The 19,296-nt window shown below is 51.4% G+C and overlaps 11 protein-coding genes across 11 annotated transcripts; 3 read left to right on the top strand and 8 right to left on the bottom strand.

Annotated features, from left to right (window-relative positions):
* Positions 1 to 262: 262 nt before the first annotated feature.
* APUU_71207S (Ras-GEF domain-containing protein) lies at positions 263 to 1,776 on the bottom strand (the record flags this gene model as incomplete). The annotated part of the gene is made up of 3 exons (XM_041696165.1): positions 263 to 600; positions 659 to 875; positions 940 to 1,776. The coding sequence occupies 3 exons, from the start codon at positions 1,774 to 1,776 to the stop codon at positions 263 to 265; spliced, it is 1,392 nt and encodes a 463-aa protein (XP_041561823.1).
* Positions 1,777 to 2,331: 555 nt separating this feature from the next.
* On the bottom strand, positions 2,332 to 4,301 carry APUU_71206S (uncharacterized protein; the record flags this gene model as incomplete). Its single annotated transcript, XM_041696164.1, has 4 exons — positions 2,332 to 3,263; positions 3,315 to 3,657; positions 3,708 to 3,978; positions 4,030 to 4,301. The coding sequence occupies 4 exons, from the start codon at positions 4,299 to 4,301 to the stop codon at positions 2,332 to 2,334; spliced, it is 1,818 nt and encodes a 605-aa protein (XP_041561822.1).
* A 1,406-nt stretch (positions 4,302 to 5,707) lies between these two features.
* On the bottom strand, positions 5,708 to 5,941 carry APUU_71205S (uncharacterized protein; the record flags this gene model as incomplete). Its single annotated transcript, XM_041696163.1, has 1 exon — positions 5,708 to 5,941. The coding sequence occupies one exon, from the start codon at positions 5,939 to 5,941 to the stop codon at positions 5,708 to 5,710; it is 234 nt and encodes a 77-aa protein (XP_041561821.1).
* A 1,427-nt stretch (positions 5,942 to 7,368) lies between these two features.
* On the bottom strand, positions 7,369 to 8,250 carry APUU_71204S (uncharacterized protein; the record flags this gene model as incomplete). The annotated part of the gene is made up of 2 exons (XM_041696162.1): positions 7,369 to 7,793; positions 7,863 to 8,250. 2 exons carry the CDS (start codon positions 8,248 to 8,250, stop codon positions 7,369 to 7,371), a joined length of 813 nt encoding a protein of 270 aa, XP_041561820.1.
* A 459-nt stretch (positions 8,251 to 8,709) lies between these two features.
* APUU_71203A (uncharacterized protein) lies at positions 8,710 to 9,465 on the top strand (the record flags this gene model as incomplete). Its single annotated transcript, XM_041696161.1, has 2 exons — positions 8,710 to 8,904; positions 8,965 to 9,465. The coding sequence occupies 2 exons, from the start codon at positions 8,710 to 8,712 to the stop codon at positions 9,463 to 9,465; spliced, it is 696 nt and encodes a 231-aa protein (XP_041561819.1).
* A 387-nt stretch (positions 9,466 to 9,852) lies between these two features.
* Positions 9,853 to 10,668, bottom strand: APUU_71202S (SDR family NAD(P)-dependent oxidoreductase; the record flags this gene model as incomplete). The annotated part of the gene is made up of 1 exon (XM_041696160.1): positions 9,853 to 10,668. The coding sequence occupies one exon, from the start codon at positions 10,666 to 10,668 to the stop codon at positions 9,853 to 9,855; it is 816 nt and encodes a 271-aa protein (XP_041561818.1).
* A 155-nt stretch (positions 10,669 to 10,823) lies between these two features.
* On the bottom strand, positions 10,824 to 11,561 carry APUU_71201S (acetoacetate decarboxylase family protein; the record flags this gene model as incomplete). Its single annotated transcript, XM_041696159.1, has 1 exon — positions 10,824 to 11,561. One exon carries the CDS (start codon positions 11,559 to 11,561, stop codon positions 10,824 to 10,826), a length of 738 nt encoding a protein of 245 aa, XP_041561817.1.
* Positions 11,562 to 12,262: 701 nt separating this feature from the next.
* On the top strand, positions 12,263 to 13,436 carry APUU_71200A (aldo/keto reductase family protein; the record flags this gene model as incomplete). The annotated part of the gene is made up of 3 exons (XM_041696158.1): positions 12,263 to 12,312; positions 12,360 to 12,825; positions 12,885 to 13,436. The coding sequence occupies 3 exons, from the start codon at positions 12,263 to 12,265 to the stop codon at positions 13,434 to 13,436; spliced, it is 1,068 nt and encodes a 355-aa protein (XP_041561816.1).
* Positions 13,437 to 13,572: 136 nt separating this feature from the next.
* APUU_71199S (uncharacterized protein) lies at positions 13,573 to 15,110 on the bottom strand (the record flags this gene model as incomplete). Its single annotated transcript, XM_041696156.1, has 2 exons — positions 13,573 to 14,691; positions 14,745 to 15,110. The coding sequence occupies 2 exons, from the start codon at positions 15,108 to 15,110 to the stop codon at positions 13,573 to 13,575; spliced, it is 1,485 nt and encodes a 494-aa protein (XP_041561815.1).
* A 1,118-nt stretch (positions 15,111 to 16,228) lies between these two features.
* On the top strand, positions 16,229 to 17,606 carry APUU_71198A (F-box protein; the record flags this gene model as incomplete). Its single annotated transcript, XM_041696155.1, has 2 exons — positions 16,229 to 16,714; positions 16,776 to 17,606. The coding sequence occupies 2 exons, from the start codon at positions 16,229 to 16,231 to the stop codon at positions 17,604 to 17,606; spliced, it is 1,317 nt and encodes a 438-aa protein (XP_041561814.1).
* Positions 17,607 to 17,700: 94 nt separating this feature from the next.
* APUU_71197S (class I SAM-dependent methyltransferase) lies at positions 17,701 to 18,762 on the bottom strand (the record flags this gene model as incomplete). Its single annotated transcript, XM_041696154.1, has 2 exons — positions 17,701 to 18,298; positions 18,353 to 18,762. 2 exons carry the CDS (start codon positions 18,760 to 18,762, stop codon positions 17,701 to 17,703), a joined length of 1,008 nt encoding a protein of 335 aa, XP_041561813.1.
* Positions 18,763 to 19,296: the final 534 nt, after the last annotated feature.

The raw sequence follows: 19,296 nt of genomic DNA, 5'->3' as shown, positions 1-19,296 counted from the left end.
GCCTCACCCACCCTGAGTCTTTCATTCGGTGAGCCAGGCCAGCGACGTCTGCCCGATGATCTGCCACTTCCAGACATGCCTGAAGTGTGAAGGAGCAGATCGACGCGATCGCCGTCCCAACGCACCAAAGAGTGGCCTGAACTCGCTTGTGCCGGGTGATCGCGGGGCTTGGGCAGACTCATCACACTAGTCGATCCAGCTTCGGTGACTCGGATCAGATAATCGATAACTTTAGATCTTCATGGAACCCCATGGCAAGCGTTCAATCGTCGAGGATCATGCATGCGACCACCATGGACGTCGTCATCCCTCCGGTTGCGGTGTACGTGTCGCGCGATCGGCCTCCATCACCGCGTCCTCGCGGATCCAACTGACAACTGCGTTCCCACAGCTCGTGGACGTCGCCGGCGGATTGTAATTGGGCTGTCAGGTATTCCTGCAATTCCGGGACGGGCTGGAGACAGTACGGGGCTTGTTGGAAGCGCTGGACTTCGTGGATTGTGGACGCCAGCATCGAGTATTTCGTAAAATTAACCAGACCCTCTGGCGTCCAGGGTTGGTTTCCGTCTTCGATAAAGACCAGGTCCTTAAGGAAAAGTCCTATTTAACTTGTATTAGTGTCTCGACGGCGCCATGCTAGATGTCTAGTGTGACCGACCGAGAAAAGGAATACATGGCGGCACTGCACAGCGTAATGTATCCCGGTACATCTGGTAGTTCTGATCGGTCGCTGTGAGAGCTTGCAAGGGCTCTAGGATGCTGCAAGTGCGCTCTGTGACCATGGCCCAGGTGCGAGCAAGCCGGTAGACAGGGGCGCTTTCGAGGCCTGACAGAATCGAAATCACAGCAGAGTAGTTCTGCAGGTCGTGGCATGCCTGGATAGTCAGTTTGTCAAAGGTTGAATTGGTCAAAGGTTGAATTAGAAGACGGTATACGCACATTGGCCACGTTGACTAAATGCGCTATAACCTGCGTGCGCTTCTTCAGGTCTGATTCTGCAATAATCACAGCCCCAACCCAGCTCGACAACTGATTGAAATATCGAATTAATTCTCGGACGTTCGGTGCAGGCGTAGCTACATCTGCACTCTCTTTCTTCTGCCAGTTCTTGTTCAAGAGTTCCATCGGTTGCACTTTGGCAAAGACAGATGACTCCATGAGTGTCAACTGTCGGGCAATCTCTGTAGCATCGATCTTGAGAAACTGCAGCTTGTCCAACTTCCGGGGGAGAATGGGCTTTGGCGCACTCGAGAAAGAGGGCTGTGATCTCTTGAGACGCTCAACGCCTGAGAGCCGACCCCGGATGATCTCAAGAAGCTGCTGCACCGCACTGGCCTCGTTGGAAACCGATTCAGACACAAACAGGTGAAGCTTCAGCAGATTCCTATGCGTCTCCGGTCCTGAAGGCTCCATCCAGAAGCTCTCCAGCCACTGCCTCAGCACATTGACCACGCGCAACTGAATCACAGGCTTCGTTTCACTCAACCATTCCTCTGCCTGTGTCGGATTCAGCGTTTCAGGTGGCAGACAGTCAAACCGCTCCATGAGAAGCTGAAGAACCTCCTCTCCGGATGTAAAATAGCTGTACGTCGTCAGAAACGCCCGATTAAACGCGGCGTCCAGTTTATCAGGGCGAGTCAGATTGTCCACCAGCGCCTCAAGAGTGCCAGCCCTGACGGCCCCAATGGTCTCATTATTGTCGTAGAGAATAGTCTCCGGAAACTCAACATGACACGAACCAATATCCATTCTCTTGTTCTTCTCTCCCTCTCCCATGCTGACGTGAGAGCTTTGGGGCACAACTACCCAAGTGACCTGGACTTGGTTCCTGCGCATCAGTGCGGATATGTTTGCAAGACGGAAGCGGCAGAATAAGGGAATCTGCGGATAAATACACTTAAAGACCTCAGCAGGCCTCGGCCAACGTAACCGTGCACAGACGAGAAAGAAAGAAGGTGGTGCAGGTGCACCGTTCATTTAGGTAGCTGGTGGAGGGGCCAGCTCCACCCAAGCTGCATGGCAACTCGGGCCCTACGCGTCTGGAGCGGTGCGTCACTGCGTCGATGGACCGAGCTTTGTCCGATTTCGGATACTGCGGACCTCCTGCGGATCTAACTGAGTCGGGCTGGTGTCTGTGCTGGGTAGTTCTCTGCGAAGTGGGCTTGGTGTTGAATGGTTTGTATGACGGGCTAGCTACACATGGAGATTTTCTATATTCAGTTTACTTAGCTTCCACAGATACAGCATAATGAATCGTATAATGGGTATCTATCATGTCTAAACAATTTCTAAGCAGTTTCTTAAGGATGCAACCAGGCAAGGTATACTGGTCTAAAACACAGTACCCCTGACTTGCACCTTTCTCTTCAGGTCGACGTCCCTGATGAGCATGCACCAGGGAATCGAAAGCACCATAATCCCACACCCAACAGCAAGTAGCCTAAGTTCAGCATACGCATACGCATTCTGAATCGCCGTCCTAACTGGACTCCCGACAGGATAGCTGGTTTGCGTTGGAAGGTCCTCGTAAATCATGTCCAGATTGTCCAGAGCCGACTCGGGGAGGTATCGAAGAAGGGCTGGGAAGAAAGTATTCTGCCAGATCGAGGTGCTGATGGTAAGGCCTGCAGAGTTTCCAATGGTGCCGACAACATTCAACAAAGCCAGGGCAGTGGCGACGTGTTGGTGGTCAACAGCAGCTAGAATGGCAAGCTGCTCGACCAGGATAAAGATGGCACCGCTAATAGCCAGAAACACCTGGCAGAGGACCTGGTAGCCAACATTCATGTTCGGCTTGCGGAAGTAGATCATCAAGCCCTGCATGAGAATGTAGAGAGGAATCGAGAAGTACAGCGTCCACTTGTACTTCCCAACCTTGCGGATGGCCCAGCCGATAAGCAGCAATACTACACCAGACACGACGTCGAAGATGTTGTTGATGTAGTTCGCAGTAGTGATGGTCAGGTTATTATTCACTTGCAGCCAGGAGGTAAAGTAGTAACTCCAGCAATAGTTCGACAGCTGGTATGTGGCATCCAACAGCACGGCGCCGATGATGGTTCGATTGGTTAACAAACGCCACTCGAAGATCGGAACTGGAGCGAGGAGGCTTTCCCAGATAGCAAAGAAGAATAGCATTGAGAATCCGACAACGAGCATGGCGATAATGTAGTCTGTGGCCCAGCCTTGCGGCGCATAGTTGGCGATGTCGAACGGAAGCTGGAAGAGCACAAGGCCAGCAGTAAAGATGAAAACTCCCAGCACTGATCTCGATTAGAACCCTCCACTAGAATGCTGAAGGCGTAGAAACTCACAGTCAAACTCAACTGTCCAATGCTGAATGCTTTCCCACACGGTGCGACCACTCGGTCTCTTGACCCTGTATCCCTCCTTGTGCGCCTTGAGCAGGTTGTACTTTAGGATCCCATACAGAGGGAGAGCCACAATTGGCGTCGCGATCGCCCAGGCACCAAATCCCCAGCGCCAGGAGACCTGGTAATAGAATTCCTCTGCCACTTTCGGTCCAGCAAATGCGGTGATAATATAAGGGGACGAGGTGAAGGCATAGGCGAAGGCACGGTTTCTCAGACTAGAAGCATCAGCCGTCACGACGTCAATTGCGTATTCCATCCCATAGAACCCGACATAGTAGAAGACCTAAATCAGCTGTCAGAAGTCTGTCCTGCAGAAAGTAGTTGTCGTCTTACGTTCGCAGCGCAGTAGGCCTCGAAGCTATTGCAGGCAGCCATGATAATCAACCCTACTGTCAGACATAACACCATGAAGAGGAATCCTTCCGCTCGACCCCATACATCCATGAGTTTTGCCATCGGGAGATACGTCGCGGCGGCGAAGGCATCGCCGAGAGCCGTTGGAACTGCAGATAACGAATGTGCTTTGAACGAACTGGTGACGAAGGGGTTGAGACTGCTGGAGACGGACAGTTGGAACGCGCTGACGAAGTAAAGGAACCAGATGCTGAAACAGATTAGCCTAGATGCAACATTCCCAAGATGGATACCGACGTACTTGATGAACATTGCAATCAGAGTGCCCTTGGACCAGGTCAGCGTCACAGCCTCGACATCCTGGACACCACGCTGGGTGTTCCTGTTGGGTATTGAGTCGCGTGCTCCCTGGCTACCAAAGGCCTGAGAAGCCCCGCGCTGCGAGTCAGAATTGGGATGGCTCTTGCTCTGGTGGAGCGCCGGCTGCTCGATGGAGTTCTCGTCCGTCTCGCCATCCGCAGACATGCGGCGGAGGATGGTTCGAGTCCTCCGAATCAAAGGACGAACACCCATTGCGCTGAAGTTGGTGAGCTCGACAAAGAGTCAAAGACCGAGGCTGAAAATCGGAGGGCACGACAAGCAAACAAATAAGTTATTAAAGTGGGCGGACGCATGAGTGGTCCCTGCACGCAGCGTGCAGCCGAAGTCGGACGCTTGGACTCAAGCAGCAGCAAGCCCGTCACGATGGATTCGTCTGGCCGCCTTTCCCGCGTGAATTGATCTGTGGCCAATAATACAGCAGATCGGAATAGAACAGGCGAACAGATGGCTGGGCTGGTGCGAGAGAATCCCACCAGGCCAACACTAAATTGATAGTCAGTGGGGGCACAATCAGATAATCTTATCAGATCATCTCGGAAGCCGCACATTCAGTTTCATTTCTCGTATTTCTCTGTCTCAAATTAGTCTATTAATTTCTATAATTTGTGAGAGCCTATCCATGGGTTGTATGTGTTTAAAACTGTGTCCAACAGTGCTTAGCAGGGCTGCTGTGACTGCTGCGACCGCGGCAAGAGCGGCCAGAAAAAGAAATAACATGTAGCAAAAGCAAACTAAACACTCACAATTTGATGGGCAGTGGGATGCGCTGCCACTTTCACTGTGCCATTCCCACACTGATGTCATGTTCTTCATTATCCTACAAGCAGATGCTGACATTCCACCGCTATTCTGTCCCCGCACCTAACCTCTAACCAATATTATATACTCCCCAACTGGGGCCCGAGAAGTAGAATAAGATTAAGATTAGATTTAATTTACTACGATTATTGTTCTAAACTCCTGCATGGACTAGTAATCCAGCAGTGCACATATATATCTAGTTATACCCGAGTACTGACCTCTGTCATTACACGTTCATCCAATAAATTGAAAAGTATCGTACAATACCGTAAATAGGAGATTTGGAATTCAATTTGAGTCATTTATTATTGAAATTCCCGTCGGGTATAGTGTAGAGATCATCTTGGTTGTCCAACGAACAATGAAGAGCACTATACCGGTCTATCGCAACAAGTATAGCCTTATTGCTCTTTCATACCTCCCAAATAGATCGCTAATTATGAGTATTAATAGTCCATGGACTGCTACAAATACAAGCTACAGCAATGTATTCCGCAGTCAACAGCGTGGATTTCAGAGAGACTATAACAATTGTTCCTGTCTGGGTGATAACCCTACAACGGGCAGGCACGCAGTAAATACAAGGAAGACTACTGACACAAAGACAAATAGACACAATCAAGACATGAGAATAGCCCAGTATTTTGCCCCGACAACAGAAGAAAGAGCATAGAAGGACCAGAGAGACTGGAGCTCAGCATCCGACAGACACCATAGCATCACCGGGCCTGATAGTAGAACAGCCCTGCTTTACCTGTCAAGGCATAGATATCCCTACCACTGAACCATCCAGTCACCTAAGGCTTTTCACAGCAGCACTTCTTGGTACTTCCGCCACAGTCGTCGCCGCTCATGTGGGAGAACTTGTAGGGCGCGCAGTACTCTTCACACTTGCCGGACCAGAAGGAACTGCAGCTGCTGGGCTTGTGGCAGATGTCGGCTCTGGCGACAAGGCTATCGGCGTCCGCGGCAGGGCCGGCGAGGGCAGTGGCGGCCAGGGTAGCAATGACAACGAGGAAGTTGGTCTTCATTTTGGTAATTTGAGGAGTAGTGTCAACTGGAATTGAGATTGGTTCGAGGATTGGTTGTTGGATCGAAGAAGAGATGGGACGGTGCGAGTCCGATATTTATATTCGACTTTGTTCAGCCTCTACAGATATAGAGGAGTTCGCTTCCAGCCCCAGGTAGGCGAAAGTTGGCGATCTTGTCATTATAGAGCGGCATTCCGCGATTGCTAAGGGCTTCGCTTAACGTCGATGTGGAGAATAATAGAAGGCTCTTGCAAGACCTCGGAGACCATTTCCGCCAGAGTGTGTTGATGCTCGTGTTTGTGGAGAGAATTGCCTGAAGGAACTGTCGACAGCTCCAGCATAGACTGGATCTCCAGTCTATCATCATTTGTTTCAGTTCCACAAGAACACGAGTAGCATTCTGGACGAAACCTTTTCCCCAGAAGCTCAACCAGAGCCTCTTCATTTGTCTTCGTCGATCGTGTCGTATTGTCGGAGTCGCCCTGCTCAGTTCCTGACAACTCGTTTACCTGCCTGACTCTAAAAGAACTAAAATGCCCTGTCTCATCCTTGTAGCCGAACGAGCCTCAATCGGCTCTTGTGAGCTCTCAAGACCAGCTCTCATACAGCGAGTTCAAGCCCCTTGAGGTTTCGGATGGACAACTCAAATACAGTTTCAACTGATCCATGCTCGACGCAGATCCAGTAGAGGGAAATGTGCACACCGTATATTTGCCGAGCAAGCTCGCACGGCCACCTCCAACCTCTCCGGATAATAATCAACATTCCGATTTGTTGATGGGCCGCCTGTTGGCGTTGACTGGGGCGCCAAGTAGGGCTATTTGTTGGTCTGTGGGTTATTGGAGATGCTGTCACCCGCGCGTCTGTATTATTTGTCGATAAGGACCCTGTCATGATCTGGGTCTTGATAGTCGACGCGCGTCTTCAAAAGACACCGTAGAGAATGGCTATGGGGACATTTAAAGTGGTGTCCTGCGCGGGGTCATTCCTATTGGGACCACCGCGAGAATTGCTGTATGTCCTATAATGTAGGGGATCGTCAGATATAAACTGGTAAGATTAATTTGAAACAACCCGGTTAAATTTGTGAATGGCTTCTGACTATTCTGAGGCATTGAGTCTACAAGCCAGTATAGGAGTTTATATACAGCGAAGAATCTGTCCCACCCGAACAATTCCAGGCGACTTCGAACCCAGCAGCATTGCGGTGTATCTTTCTGATGGCTAAGCCTAAGCTTCTCCTGTAGCCCCAAGTAACAGACGCGAAGGCAGCCGTATTGGACCGCAGTCGAGCATTCGGAAGTGATGTTGGACGAATCAGTCACTGTCTAGATAGGCTCTAGATCTCACAAACAAGGCCTTCAGCTAAAAGGTTCACGACGCTCTATTCTTCACAGGGGCAATGACGTCTATTAGCTCGTCTGGAATCAACCAGGTGCGTAAACGGCAGCGATCAGTGCTTGTCGGCTGGCCCTCTCTTCGCCAACAGCACCGCGCTGGTAATCTGGGAGCAGCCCCTCAAAGTGTCTTTCTCTCAGCTTCCCCTTGGCCATGTCCGAGACTGCTCGAAAATACGCACTCGGGGAGCCCCATAGTTCCGGTACGCTGCGGTGGCTGGAAACAGCATTCATCTTCCTCCAGCCTGCCAATGCCGGCGATGCAGACGTGCCCACTGTTCCAACATCGAAGCCTGCAAAGGCACGCATGTCGACGGCTCCAACATCCAAATTGATGGTGCTCTCAAGCAGTCGGAGGGCGAAGGTGTGGCAGTTGTTCCTGACGAAGTTGTATTTGGCCGTGGGTGAGGAGGATACAGGGTCACGGCATTGCATTTGCGAGATCACTTCCTCAGCTGGTTTAATTAGCATGATATTAACCGGGAAAACCATTTAACGATGTCACGAATATAGCCACGACTTACCCATTTGTGCCAGCTCGGTGTCCGTCGCGCAGGTCTCTCCTACAACCCTGTCAGGAGTAGCAGACTTCCAGGACTCCCAGCGCGTCTCGTCCACATATCGCCACGAAATCCCCATATGCTCGTCGGTGGTCAGTTCGTAGAGATAAGGGCCGATGCGCAGGGCCCAGTGCATCTGGAGCTCAGACGGAGCGGCGTATTTGGCCAGGCCCACGCCGTCATTCAACATCCAGTTTGTCTGGGCGTACATTCCCAGCCAGCCGTCTAGCCAGCGACATTTCCAGACAATCGGGCGCTCGTAACGGGCGGCGTTGGTCTCAATTATGGCGGCCTGCCTTGGCTGGTTGCGGGCTCGTCGGCCACCAGCCAGGGAGGAGGGAAGGTATGACATGAGACTTGGGATAGATTAAAATGTTGACCAAATCCTAAGCTATACAGGCTGGGAATTCGTTCTTAAGTTCGCTGCCTTGGTATTCTACTATTGTCAGGCAGACTTGTGCTCAGCCCCGGGCAGTGCGGCGATCCCGCGCCTTGACTCGACTTGACATGCAAGGAGGGCCCTGAAATAGACTAGATCAGCCTTAAACAGGCTTAAACAGACTGAAATAGACCGATCAGCAGCCGCTAACCAGACAAGAACTCGATCGGCGTGTTTGCATTTACGGGCCAGCAAATCACCGACGGGCCCTGACTCGACCATCTCGGGCTGTACAATCAAGCATTCAGAGGCAGAACTATTATTGTCTTCTACTGATTGTTATTGCAGGAATGCAATATGCAAAGTATGCCTTGCTCTGTTGTTAAAACGGCTGCAGGGCTCATTTCTTGGAGACTATCTCTCGCAACAACCATGCCTCAGCTCAGGAACCTGCCCTACTGCGTTCTCTATCTCTTCACCTGGCCATACTACGGAACCCTTGTGAGATACACAATCGAGCCCCTCGAGCGCATCGCCGCCCCTCAAAAGGACTTGCTTGAGTTGAGCGAGCGCGTGCGAGACTTTGCGCTGGGAAAGGGTGAAGAGCTCAAGTACATCAGCTTTGCGGTATGTCCTCTCTTCTTTTCTCCTCGGTCTTTTCTTTCCGATATTATCTAACAGTCACAGGCGACGATAAACACAGCTCTGACAGTCGCAACCTTCTCGTGGCCCCGACTAGATGGCTCACCATGGGCTGTCTCTGCCCTCCTCTACACGTCGCTCTTCTTCACCATCGGCGCCCTCGTCATCGGCTCTCAGCACATCATGTTCTTCCACAAGATGTGTCCCGCCAATAACCACAGTATGGCCGATGGGCCATGCGACGCCGGAATGCACAACATGTACCAGGTCGCGCGGGCGCAGTTTCTCGACGCGCACAGCCGCTCCTGGACTGTGGTCTTTAGACCAGAGGCTGGAGAAGTGACCGACAAGCTCCTGCTGCACCGATCGATAAACCCCAGCATGGTTCTCACATGGCAGTGTCCGATTGCACTGATGGCGTGGTCGTGGGTTTCATACTCGGTTGCGATCGTGGTGTTGATTGCGAAACCGTTTATGGCGGCCAATAGCGATCATGATGAGCGAAAGGTAACGCTCTCTTACGAGCTGTTCAATGATATATACTAATGCACGATAGACTGCGATCTTTGGTTTAACTGCGGGCGCGATGATGTTCATAGCGTTTTTGTGGTCGTCGTGGTTTACATATCAGACTGCGCGGAGCTTCAAAATCGTCAACACTTATCCTCGTGGACTGCCAAAATAGTATTTCGTCTTATTTATTTGCTTTTATTCTTTTTGTTCTTGAGCGTTTTATGACTTACGAATTTCCCTTACGAATTGTTCGGTCGCATATTGGGGGTTAACATGGCTGGCAAGCAACATTTAATGATTTCTATAATAGACAATATACACAGATTGCAGATATTCAAACATTCAGACTACGTCAAAATATTCCTTTAGTTATGTCTCATTATTTTAACCATCCTATTTACACCAGATATAGGCTGATACTCAAGGATCACCAACCCAGCCACCATCAACAACATACGAACTGCCAGTCACTCCACTCGCTTCATCGCTTCCCAAAAACACAATCACCTTTGCAACATCCATCGGAACCAAATCTCGCTGCAATGCCTGTCCGCGGAAGACTTCCGCACGGTACTCCGGCGTGAGGACATCACGAATCTGCCTCTCGGTCGCAATCGCACCAGGCATGACGCTGTTAACCCGGATATTGTCGGCACCAAATTCCTGACTCTGGGTACGCGTCAGGCCCATAATAGCTGCTTTGCAGGCCCCATAAACCGGAGTACCAGCAGCTGGAATACGCCATGTGATGGACCCCATATTGACGATGCTCCCACCACCCAGACTCTTCATCCCGGGCACAAACGCCTGCGTCAGGAAGAAGACATGTCGCAGATTCGTATTCATACTGAAATCCCAAGCTTCAGCCGTGACATCCTGCGAACCCAGTCGTGCGACGCTGCCTGCCGCGGCGGCATTATTGACGAGGACATGGACCGGCCCATGCTCTTCCAGAATTTTTGCCGCCGTTGATTGCACTTCAGAGAGACTGCTCAAGTCGCAGTAGTAGAATACCGGGGCCTTTATCGCAGGACCAGCTCGAGACTCGGCCTCCTTAGTTCGTGAAACGACATGGTCGATTGTCTTTTGCGCGGCGTCGTTGGAAATGTCCAGGAAGATGACTTTGCTGCCTTGCAGGGCGAAGGCTTCGACTGTTGCGGCGCCGATTCCCTCTGCGCCGCCGGAGATGACGACTGTCTTGTCTTGCAGGCTGGGATAGATTGCAGGTGGTGCCATGATAGATGAAGATATTTGGTGATGTTGGAGATGGAGACAGTTGGATGAGGGGCAGCGGGGAACAAGATATTCTAATTATTAGTCACGTCGTACAATTAAGTAACATTTAATTAAACGTAATTACAGTTTAAAGCCGAGGTTAATCCCCTTTCTTGCTAAATCGGAAACACCTTTGTCGGACAGCGGATGGCCGAGGATGCATTCCGCAGCAGCGTCGCCGGCTTATATCGAAGCACTTTGACTTGATGCATTGGATCAAACCGCGAGGGCGCTGGGAAACACACAGACCCAGAGCCCTGCCATACAGCACTGCCCTCGATGGTGATATCGACCGGCACCAGCTCCTTGACAGACGGGCCCTGCCCCGGCACCACCGATGGAATAACGCGTAAATTCAGCCCTTTAATCGTATGTTCCAGACTACTCTTGACCTTGTGCTGAGGCTGGAACCCTACTTCGACAATCTTCTGCCCTGGGGGCCTCTCCACGGTGCCATGGGTGATAGTCGACCCAGTCTTCGGCTCCAAACTCACCACTCCCAGCTTCTTGGGGAATCCGAATTGCTCGCGACCGCATAATATCGGCGAGTCGTTGTCCAGGATGAGCGAGAGGCAGTAGTCGTATTTCTCGCCCTGGTACTTGACCTTGACCGTGTGGACGTACTCGTTGTACGGGCCGAACGAGGTCATTCTGTGCTGGAACAGCATGACTGATGCCTCGGGCTCGTCGTCGAGCTCCAGCATGTCTGGCACGAAATGGCGCACGCATTCGGCTGTTGTTTGATACGGGATTGTCAGGACGGCGTCGCTTGTGTAGTCGCTGCCGTCTGTCGGATACGGCGGCGCGTACTGGGGGATGGCGGTGTTGGATACGGACAGAGTTCCACGGGGCATTTTGGAATAACATTACTTTGAATAACGCGTTACTACTACAGTAGGATTTATTCTTTGACTTGTTCTGGTATAAATACGTTGAAGCAGGTGATGTCATGCCGATGCAGTCACGGTCAGCCCACATGGGAAACGTGGAATACTGATCCAAACAAACAATCGATGAACGCAGCCAGATGAACTCCTGGAGGCGATCGAGATCGTTTTAATGGCCAGTTGGGTCGAATATCCGGTGCCAGTGCCTTTGCTTGTACGGGCCAGCAGGCTCATGGCTCGCCAGATGATCTACGATATACACCTTCACCGTGCATTCTAGTATCTCCTATCCTATTTAACCCTACTATTGTACTAGGGGAATCGCCAATGACCTACATTCTTAGTTTCTCTCATACTCGTTGGCAATCTACCTACTATATTGAATTCCCGTCCAGTCACCTTCATCCCGCCGTACTGCAAAGCCCTATGTGCCAAAACCCTATATACACACTGAACCGTTCTATACAGTTCCACGTCTAGTTTATGGAGATATCCAATACCAGGAGCCGAGCCGAACTTTGACTCACAACCGGAAGAAACCGACGACTGCTCGGAAGGCATCCGAGCCGAGATGTTGATTTATAACCAGCACTGTATTTAAGATGGACGCTACCTCTAGCTGCACTGAATCAACAGACTCCAAGGTAGAAAAAAGCTCTTAATTAAAAATGGCGAATACACGAGCAAAGCCCCGGGTGATTCTGGGCACGATGACCTTGTAAGCTGTCCGACAACTACCATTGACATGCATACTAACTCTCCCAGTGGCCCCGACACATCAACCGGTGCTCGGGTCACTTCTCTGGATACCTACAACTCCATCCTAGACTACTTCCAATCGCAGGGGAACAACGAGATCGACACCGCACGCTGCTACGTTGGCGGACAGCAAGAAGCATTCACCCGCCTCGCACGGTGGAAGGAGCGCGGCCTCAGCTGCGCAACAAAATGGTATCCCTACGGAGCCGACGATGGGAAGACCGGGGCCCATAGAGCGGATAGGGTCGAGGAGATGTTGAACAAGTCTCTGTCGGAATTAGGGACCGACTGCGTTGACATTTTCTACCTGCACGCTCCCGATCGGACGACGCCATTCCAAGAGCCGCTGAGGAAGCTCGATGAACTGCATAAGCAGGGCAAATTCGTTCAGCTGGGTTTATCAAACTATACTGCGTATGAGGTTGCAGAGATTGTGATGTTGTGTCGAGTCAATGGATGGGTGCAGCCAACGGTGCGTTCTTCACTTCGTATACTATGTCTTATACTATGTCCAACTGATTAACGATGCAGATCTTCCAATGTATGTACAACGCCATCACCCGCACCATCGAGCCGGAACTGGTCGCTGCGTGTCGACGGTACAGTCTGGATATAGTCGTCTACAATCCTCTCGCCGGGGGTCTCTTTTCCGGCAAATACACCTCCCTCTCAACCACCTCTGTACCCAGCGAAGGCCGATATTCCAACGTCGACGGGGAGGTCGGGGATCTATATCGCAAGCGCTACTTCAAAGATGCTACATTCGAGGCTCTACGCATCGTCGAACCAGTCGCTAAACAGCACGGACTGAGCTTACTTGAAACTGCTGTGCGCTGGCTAACTCACCATTCCGCACTTAGTATCAAGGACGGGGGCAATGACGGTATCATTATCGGTGTCTCAAGTCAGACGCAGCTGGAGCAGAACCTTGAGAACATTGAAAAAGGACCGTTACCGGAAGACGTCGTCAAGGCGTTGGATGAGGCGTGGCTGGTCTGTAAACCTACGGCTGCGGACTATTGGCATAACGAGTTGGTGTATGACTATGATGTAAAGGACGCATTGGCCAATATCATAACTTAAGAAAGTTGAATAATGGTCATAGTCACTGGCTCATGGGTTTCTTTAATTCGTTTGAATTATTTCTCGAATGTGTTTAATAACTTCAAATGGAGACCGGCTGGTCTTTCCATTAAGCACATATCTCATTAAGATGGACTCAGCTAGATACCGTCTGCAACAGAATGCGACGATAGCTGGTCAATGGGTGATATCCATTATCCGTCACCTCCAGAATCAAGTGCAGCAGCCAGCATCCAGAGGGGTTGAACCCTTCACCATTGCAGCTCTCGTCTTCAGCAGGAATGTCTACCTTCGCCAATCGGCCGCCACTCGAGGTACTCACATTCAGTGCCGGGACCTTTCCATCAACATTCCAGTCGTTCGTGCCAGGCTCTTTATACTGGAACCACCGGAAGGTCAGGCCATCATTATCCGGATCAGAAGTTCCCCTGGCATCAAGAGTAACGGTCGACCCGACTGAAACAGTAAGGTCCAAAGGAGCAAGCCCAGTGCTGCCATTCAGTGCGATAACCGGGTGATGGTTAGCCTTGCTGATATTCAAAGGCAGAGACCACTGCATGCGCGCAGCAAAGTCATTCTGGAACGCATCTCGCCACCGCCAGATACTGGCAGCACTGGAAGTATAGGTCTGGTTATTGACGCCAACAACTCGATCGGCCGAGTCAGAGTAGTGGCGAAAGTCCAATACCGTAGACGGATTCACCCGGTCATATCTGCCTCCCCATGAGCCGTACTGGGGATACTCGCGCACACCGAGACCATTCTGCACTAGATACAAGAATGTCGGAGTGTCGCCCTCCATGATGAACTTGTAGTCTGGATACGCCGTCTTTCCATACGGTCCGATCTGGATATTATTACGCAGCCAGCTGTGCGATACTTTGGAAAAGTCGGGGCCGCCAATGTCGACGCCATAGTATCGCTCGCCCGAGATGCCGATCCAAGCAGCAAGTCCGTACTGGTTCCAGCCGTGTGTAGATGAGATATAGAAGATATCCGGCCACTGCTGTCTGATCCACGCACCGGTATCATCCTGGTCGGATACGGCGTAGACTCGCAGCTTGGAGCGCAGAACAGCTGCATCCTCAGCGGAATACGTATCGTGGATTCTGTACAGAACATGGGCGAGGACGTTGGTTCCCCCCCAGGCCGTTACCCACAACGGCTCGTCCGATGGGTCCTGGAGGCGCTCGAGCAGCAGCTTTCCTCCGTCACTGAGAGTAACGTTTTTTCCGACGGCAGTCATCCCGTATGTCTAATAAAATATTTAGTATCAATCACAATATAAAACCGGGAAATGGCGTTTACCTCGGCCCCTTTCCGCAAAAGACTGCGAATGTGGTCACCGGATGGATACGGGGCATCCAGCGGGGCATGCTGGTTGAGGTTATCCGTGACATTCCCATAGGCATCGATAACAGACAGCATATCCTCCGGGTGAACTTCATCTCGGAGCCAGGTCGACGTAACCGCCACAATGCCCTCTGTCTGGAACTGGTTGGCGTAGAGAAGGTACCGGGTCAGCGACTGCTGGTCGTCGGGCTCGTTGGAAATGTCGGACAGAATAAACACGCGGGGTTTATTGGGAAATGGCAAGAGGGCGCTTCTGTTCACGGTTTTTGCCAGGGCCTGGGTGGCCAGCGCCCATAGGGCTGTGAGGACGAGGAATAACATGGCTGACTGAACAGTCCAGAAGAATCTACTACGCAGGTCGCACCCTTTAATTAATAGATAGCAATTTGCCGGCTATACCTTCTGCGAAACTGGAGAATCTCCGGACCTTGCGTCATTTTCGCGGAGAGCCAGTGGATCCAAGAAACCAATCTTGAATAATGTGAAGTTTTGTGGAGATGTGGATATACGGGGCTGGGATTACCGTATCGGGTGGCCAAAATAGGAAACCCTAAGCACCGCCCACAGTAACTGCAACAATACAGCATTATAAACTCTTTTTACCTTATAACGCCGCTGTCCTCATCACTGCCAGGGATAGAGACTTGGCCTGGTTGACAAGAATAATGAAATTAATTTAAACAGCTCAAAACAGGCAGATGCACAATTGCCTATATATTTTATACTGGTGGCGGAATATATTCAATATCAAGCGAGCCTCTTGCCAACACAACGTCCAGGTCCTTTTCCCAACCCAACCACCGATTATTGCAACAGTGAGTACTTATAAATACAATACAGGCTTTAAAGAATATGATGAGAGCCAACTTTAGGCTGTTGACACGTGACATTACTGCCTGGGTGCCTCGGCAACATGGCCCCCACGTCAGCACTAGCAGTCAACAGTCCCTGGTGCCTGCAGATGCGCCAATATAAGTTCCTCAACACTCTGGGAATGATCCTATACGTGCAATATCATTACACAAGAATCGAAAGCAAGTAAAATGGGTAGGTTACCCCCTTGAATAAGTACATGGAGATTAATAATTGCAGGATACTCGGAGGTACCTACACTCCTACCTCTACCCAACCCCAGAGGTAAACATTAACGCATGTAGATATACTGTCATCTATGTGGCGTAGCCTTCAACATCGCCCGTAGCCGGAAAGTAGGCGAGCCGGATCTGGCCGCCTGGGACTACGCGGGCAGTAGAGAGGACGCGCTCGATCTCGCCGAGGTAGACTACTTGGAGCAGTGTGTTCGGAACGGCTGCGTCGTGGCTGTGAAATATCAAAAGACCAACATTGACGACCCGGTCAACGACCCTGAGTATGTGCTAGAGGATGACAGCGACGAAGAGCCATATGAATATGACTCCGACCATGACTCGGCCGATGCGATGAGCGTCGACGAGGACGAAGGAAGCACCACCACGACTGATGCATACCAGGACTTCTTGTCCAGCACCCTATATCCACAGAACGAATTATACGGAGAACCCATCGGCAACTTCGGCTACTCGAACACGAACACAGGTACGAGAAACGAGACCATTATTCACATCGCAGAAGAGGAAATACCAGCAGAGTATGAGCCGGAAGAGCTGGAACATATCCCCAGCCTCACCTGCACAGAGGCGAATGCGTACTCAGGACATCGAATCGCCCTAGAAGAGATGAGAGGCTGTCGCACTGTCCAGTTCCTGGTGCATAAAAGCTGCGCCAAAGGGGGATGGAAACCGGACGGACTCCACGAACCGTGGGAGATATCCGAAGACTGGTTCCTAGGTGGAGTCTGTGATGGACTATCGCGAGATGGTTATCCCGACGTCTGGCCTGCACGAGGTGGTGTGGAGACTCCAGCGACAGACAATATGAATTTTGTTGTAAGTCCATTCATTGCCCGTCAATCAGGATTGCATGGAAATCCGCTGATGACACCTGTAGCCAGAGTCGACAACTGCAGACGAATTTGCCATGCCATTCCACCCGTGGTGTTTTGACATCTTCTGTCGACAATCCAAAGCCCAGTTCAAGCACGTCAATATCTCGGGGCTCATGAAGTGGCGGAATGCCGAATTCACCTGGGATGGCTTCTATTCCTTTCCTCGTGCTGGCGATATTTCCTCCATGGAGGAACAGTTCTGGCGACACGACCGTGGGTCGGAGTATCTGGCTGCCAACCCGCTCTACGTGCCATATCTACCGTCTGTTCTAGATGCAGCTAGAGAGGATAACGTCGACAAATCTCCAGGAATAACAAAAACACGAGAACAAGGCGGCCGGGCCAAGTTGGAGCCCTTACCACTTGATATCCACCTCTTGATAGTTGAATTTCTCGATCCTGCCGATATAACGAGCCTGCGAATTGCCTCGACAGCCTTCACCAAGCTGCCAAACAGTGTATGGTATCGACTTGTGCGCGATGAAATGCCCTGGCTCTGGGAAGCATGGGACGAGGGGGAAGCCGAGCACACTCCATCTCCCTGGACCATGATGACTGCCAACGAGGTTAAGCTCTTACTCGAGCAACGCAAGCACTATTCCGAAATCCTGGCAAAGGAACGTATCCCGGTCAACGGCATGCTTGATTATCTACTCCCGAATCCGAGTGCTCGACCGGACGTTAAACTTTCTCGAGGAAACACAAACTGGCATCAGGTGTATGTACAGATTAAACAGAACTGGGACAGGCTAAAGGGATTGCGCAATCGACAGCGGATCTGGGAGGACATGGAGGAGGTGATGCGCCGCATCAAGAGATATGAGCAGGAGTAGTGGCCTGCACGAAACACAACAAATAAGGGCATGGCTCATTCGCATAACATAGTGATATCTGACTGGTAGAATAACATCAAACATGAATCATCACTTAAGCAGTCGGCTTTTGGCCGTAAATAATATGGCAGTAGACATAATACTGCCGACGCTCTTTGAACTCCCTTTGGACCTTTGCAATCATCACACGGCACTCGGCCTCGCTCCAGCCCAGGACACGGGTAAACACCGCCAGGGTGAGTGGCTCGACCGACTCGATCGCATGAACCTGCATCCACTGGCCGATCGTCTTGAGCGCCTTGTCCTTGGGCCAGGACCCGATCGGAATTTTCAGCACGTCCTCATGGACATTGACGAAGCCGGCAGCCTTGACCTTGTCGGCGAGTCCGCCCGCAACATTGAGGGGCTTTCCAAACTGGACTGTCCCATCGGCCAGGAGCTTCTGCCACTCGTTGATGGCGGAATCGTTAAAAGCATCCTCATTGCCCTGGGACAAAAACTCAAAGCGGAATTCTTGAAGCTCGTAGAAGCCACCAGGCTTCAAGTGCTGGAACGCCTGGCGCGCGACGCGATCCCAATCAGCAAGGGAGGCGACCATGTTGCGCTGGTGGATGTAGTCGAACGCCTTGGCCTCTGGATACGGCCAGACAGCCTCGACGTCGTCGACCACGAATTGGCAGTTAGGGGCAGTCCTACACGAAACGGATTAATGAAGCGCTCCAAAACGACTCGGCTCGGTGGAATACCATTGCGGCTGGATCGGACTCAGGTCGATTCCTAGCACTTCAGCACTGGGAAACTCATCGGCGAATTCCAGCGCCCAGATCCCCGTGCCGGTTCCAATGTCCAGAGCCCGCTGGGGAGATGTCGAAATCGGCGCTTTGAACAGACTCCCGCCCAGAATTAGACGGCAAATGTGGTGGACCATGTCCAGGCGGTCCTGCTCGACCTCATCATTGGGGAATAAATACTGGCCTTCTCTGAAGCGGTGGTAGCGACGGCCGTTCTCGTAGACGTAGTTGGTCACACTGGACGAAAGCGAGGTCGTGAGCGAGGCGTAGTCGGCGTCCGAGACAGCGGAGTCGTAGTCGGAGTACTCGGCTTCAATTTCTTCCTGGTGGTCGGGCACAGCGGCCTCGACGTGGACGTTTGCCATAGTGGGAGTGCATGGGAGGAGAGAGAAAGAGGAGGGAAAGAGAAAATGAGAGATCGGACTTAAGAGTCTGTGGGGCCACCGCTGTCAACATCCCCGCACTAACGAAACGGTATTGCCTGAACAGGAACACTCTTGCCTAGTCAGGCTACTGGAAGTCTGGAAAGACGCCGGTCCGAGAGGTACTTTTGCATAACGGCTTTCCCTCCAGTCATCACTTGGACAAGTCCCTCCCTGACTTATGCTGGCTGAGTCACTCGCAAGTGACGAGTCATGGCGTCACATGACAGGCCCACTGCGGATCGTCCCGGTTCCATTGTAATTTGTAACAATTGTAACAATTGTATTGCAGTGCTCACTACGCAGCTTCTATAATGCAGGAACTGACATGGATTTCACTAAACCTGCTAAGGGCTCACGGATGCTTATTAAATCTTTTTGATAGTTTCTGTACTCTGTGGATTTCATCGCCTTTAAGACTACATATCCTAGCGAACCTCTAGCTTTCTGCCAGCCGGCTGTGAAAGGAGGTCCAAT

This window comes from Aspergillus puulaauensis, chromosome 7, assembly GCF_016861865.1.
Source record: "Aspergillus puulaauensis MK2 DNA, chromosome 7, nearly complete sequence".
Lineage (NCBI taxonomy): Eukaryota > Fungi > Ascomycota > Eurotiomycetes > Eurotiales > Aspergillaceae > Aspergillus > Aspergillus puulaauensis.
The sequence above is the reverse complement of the archived record's forward strand: the minus strand, read 5'-3'. Positions and strand labels throughout refer to the sequence as shown.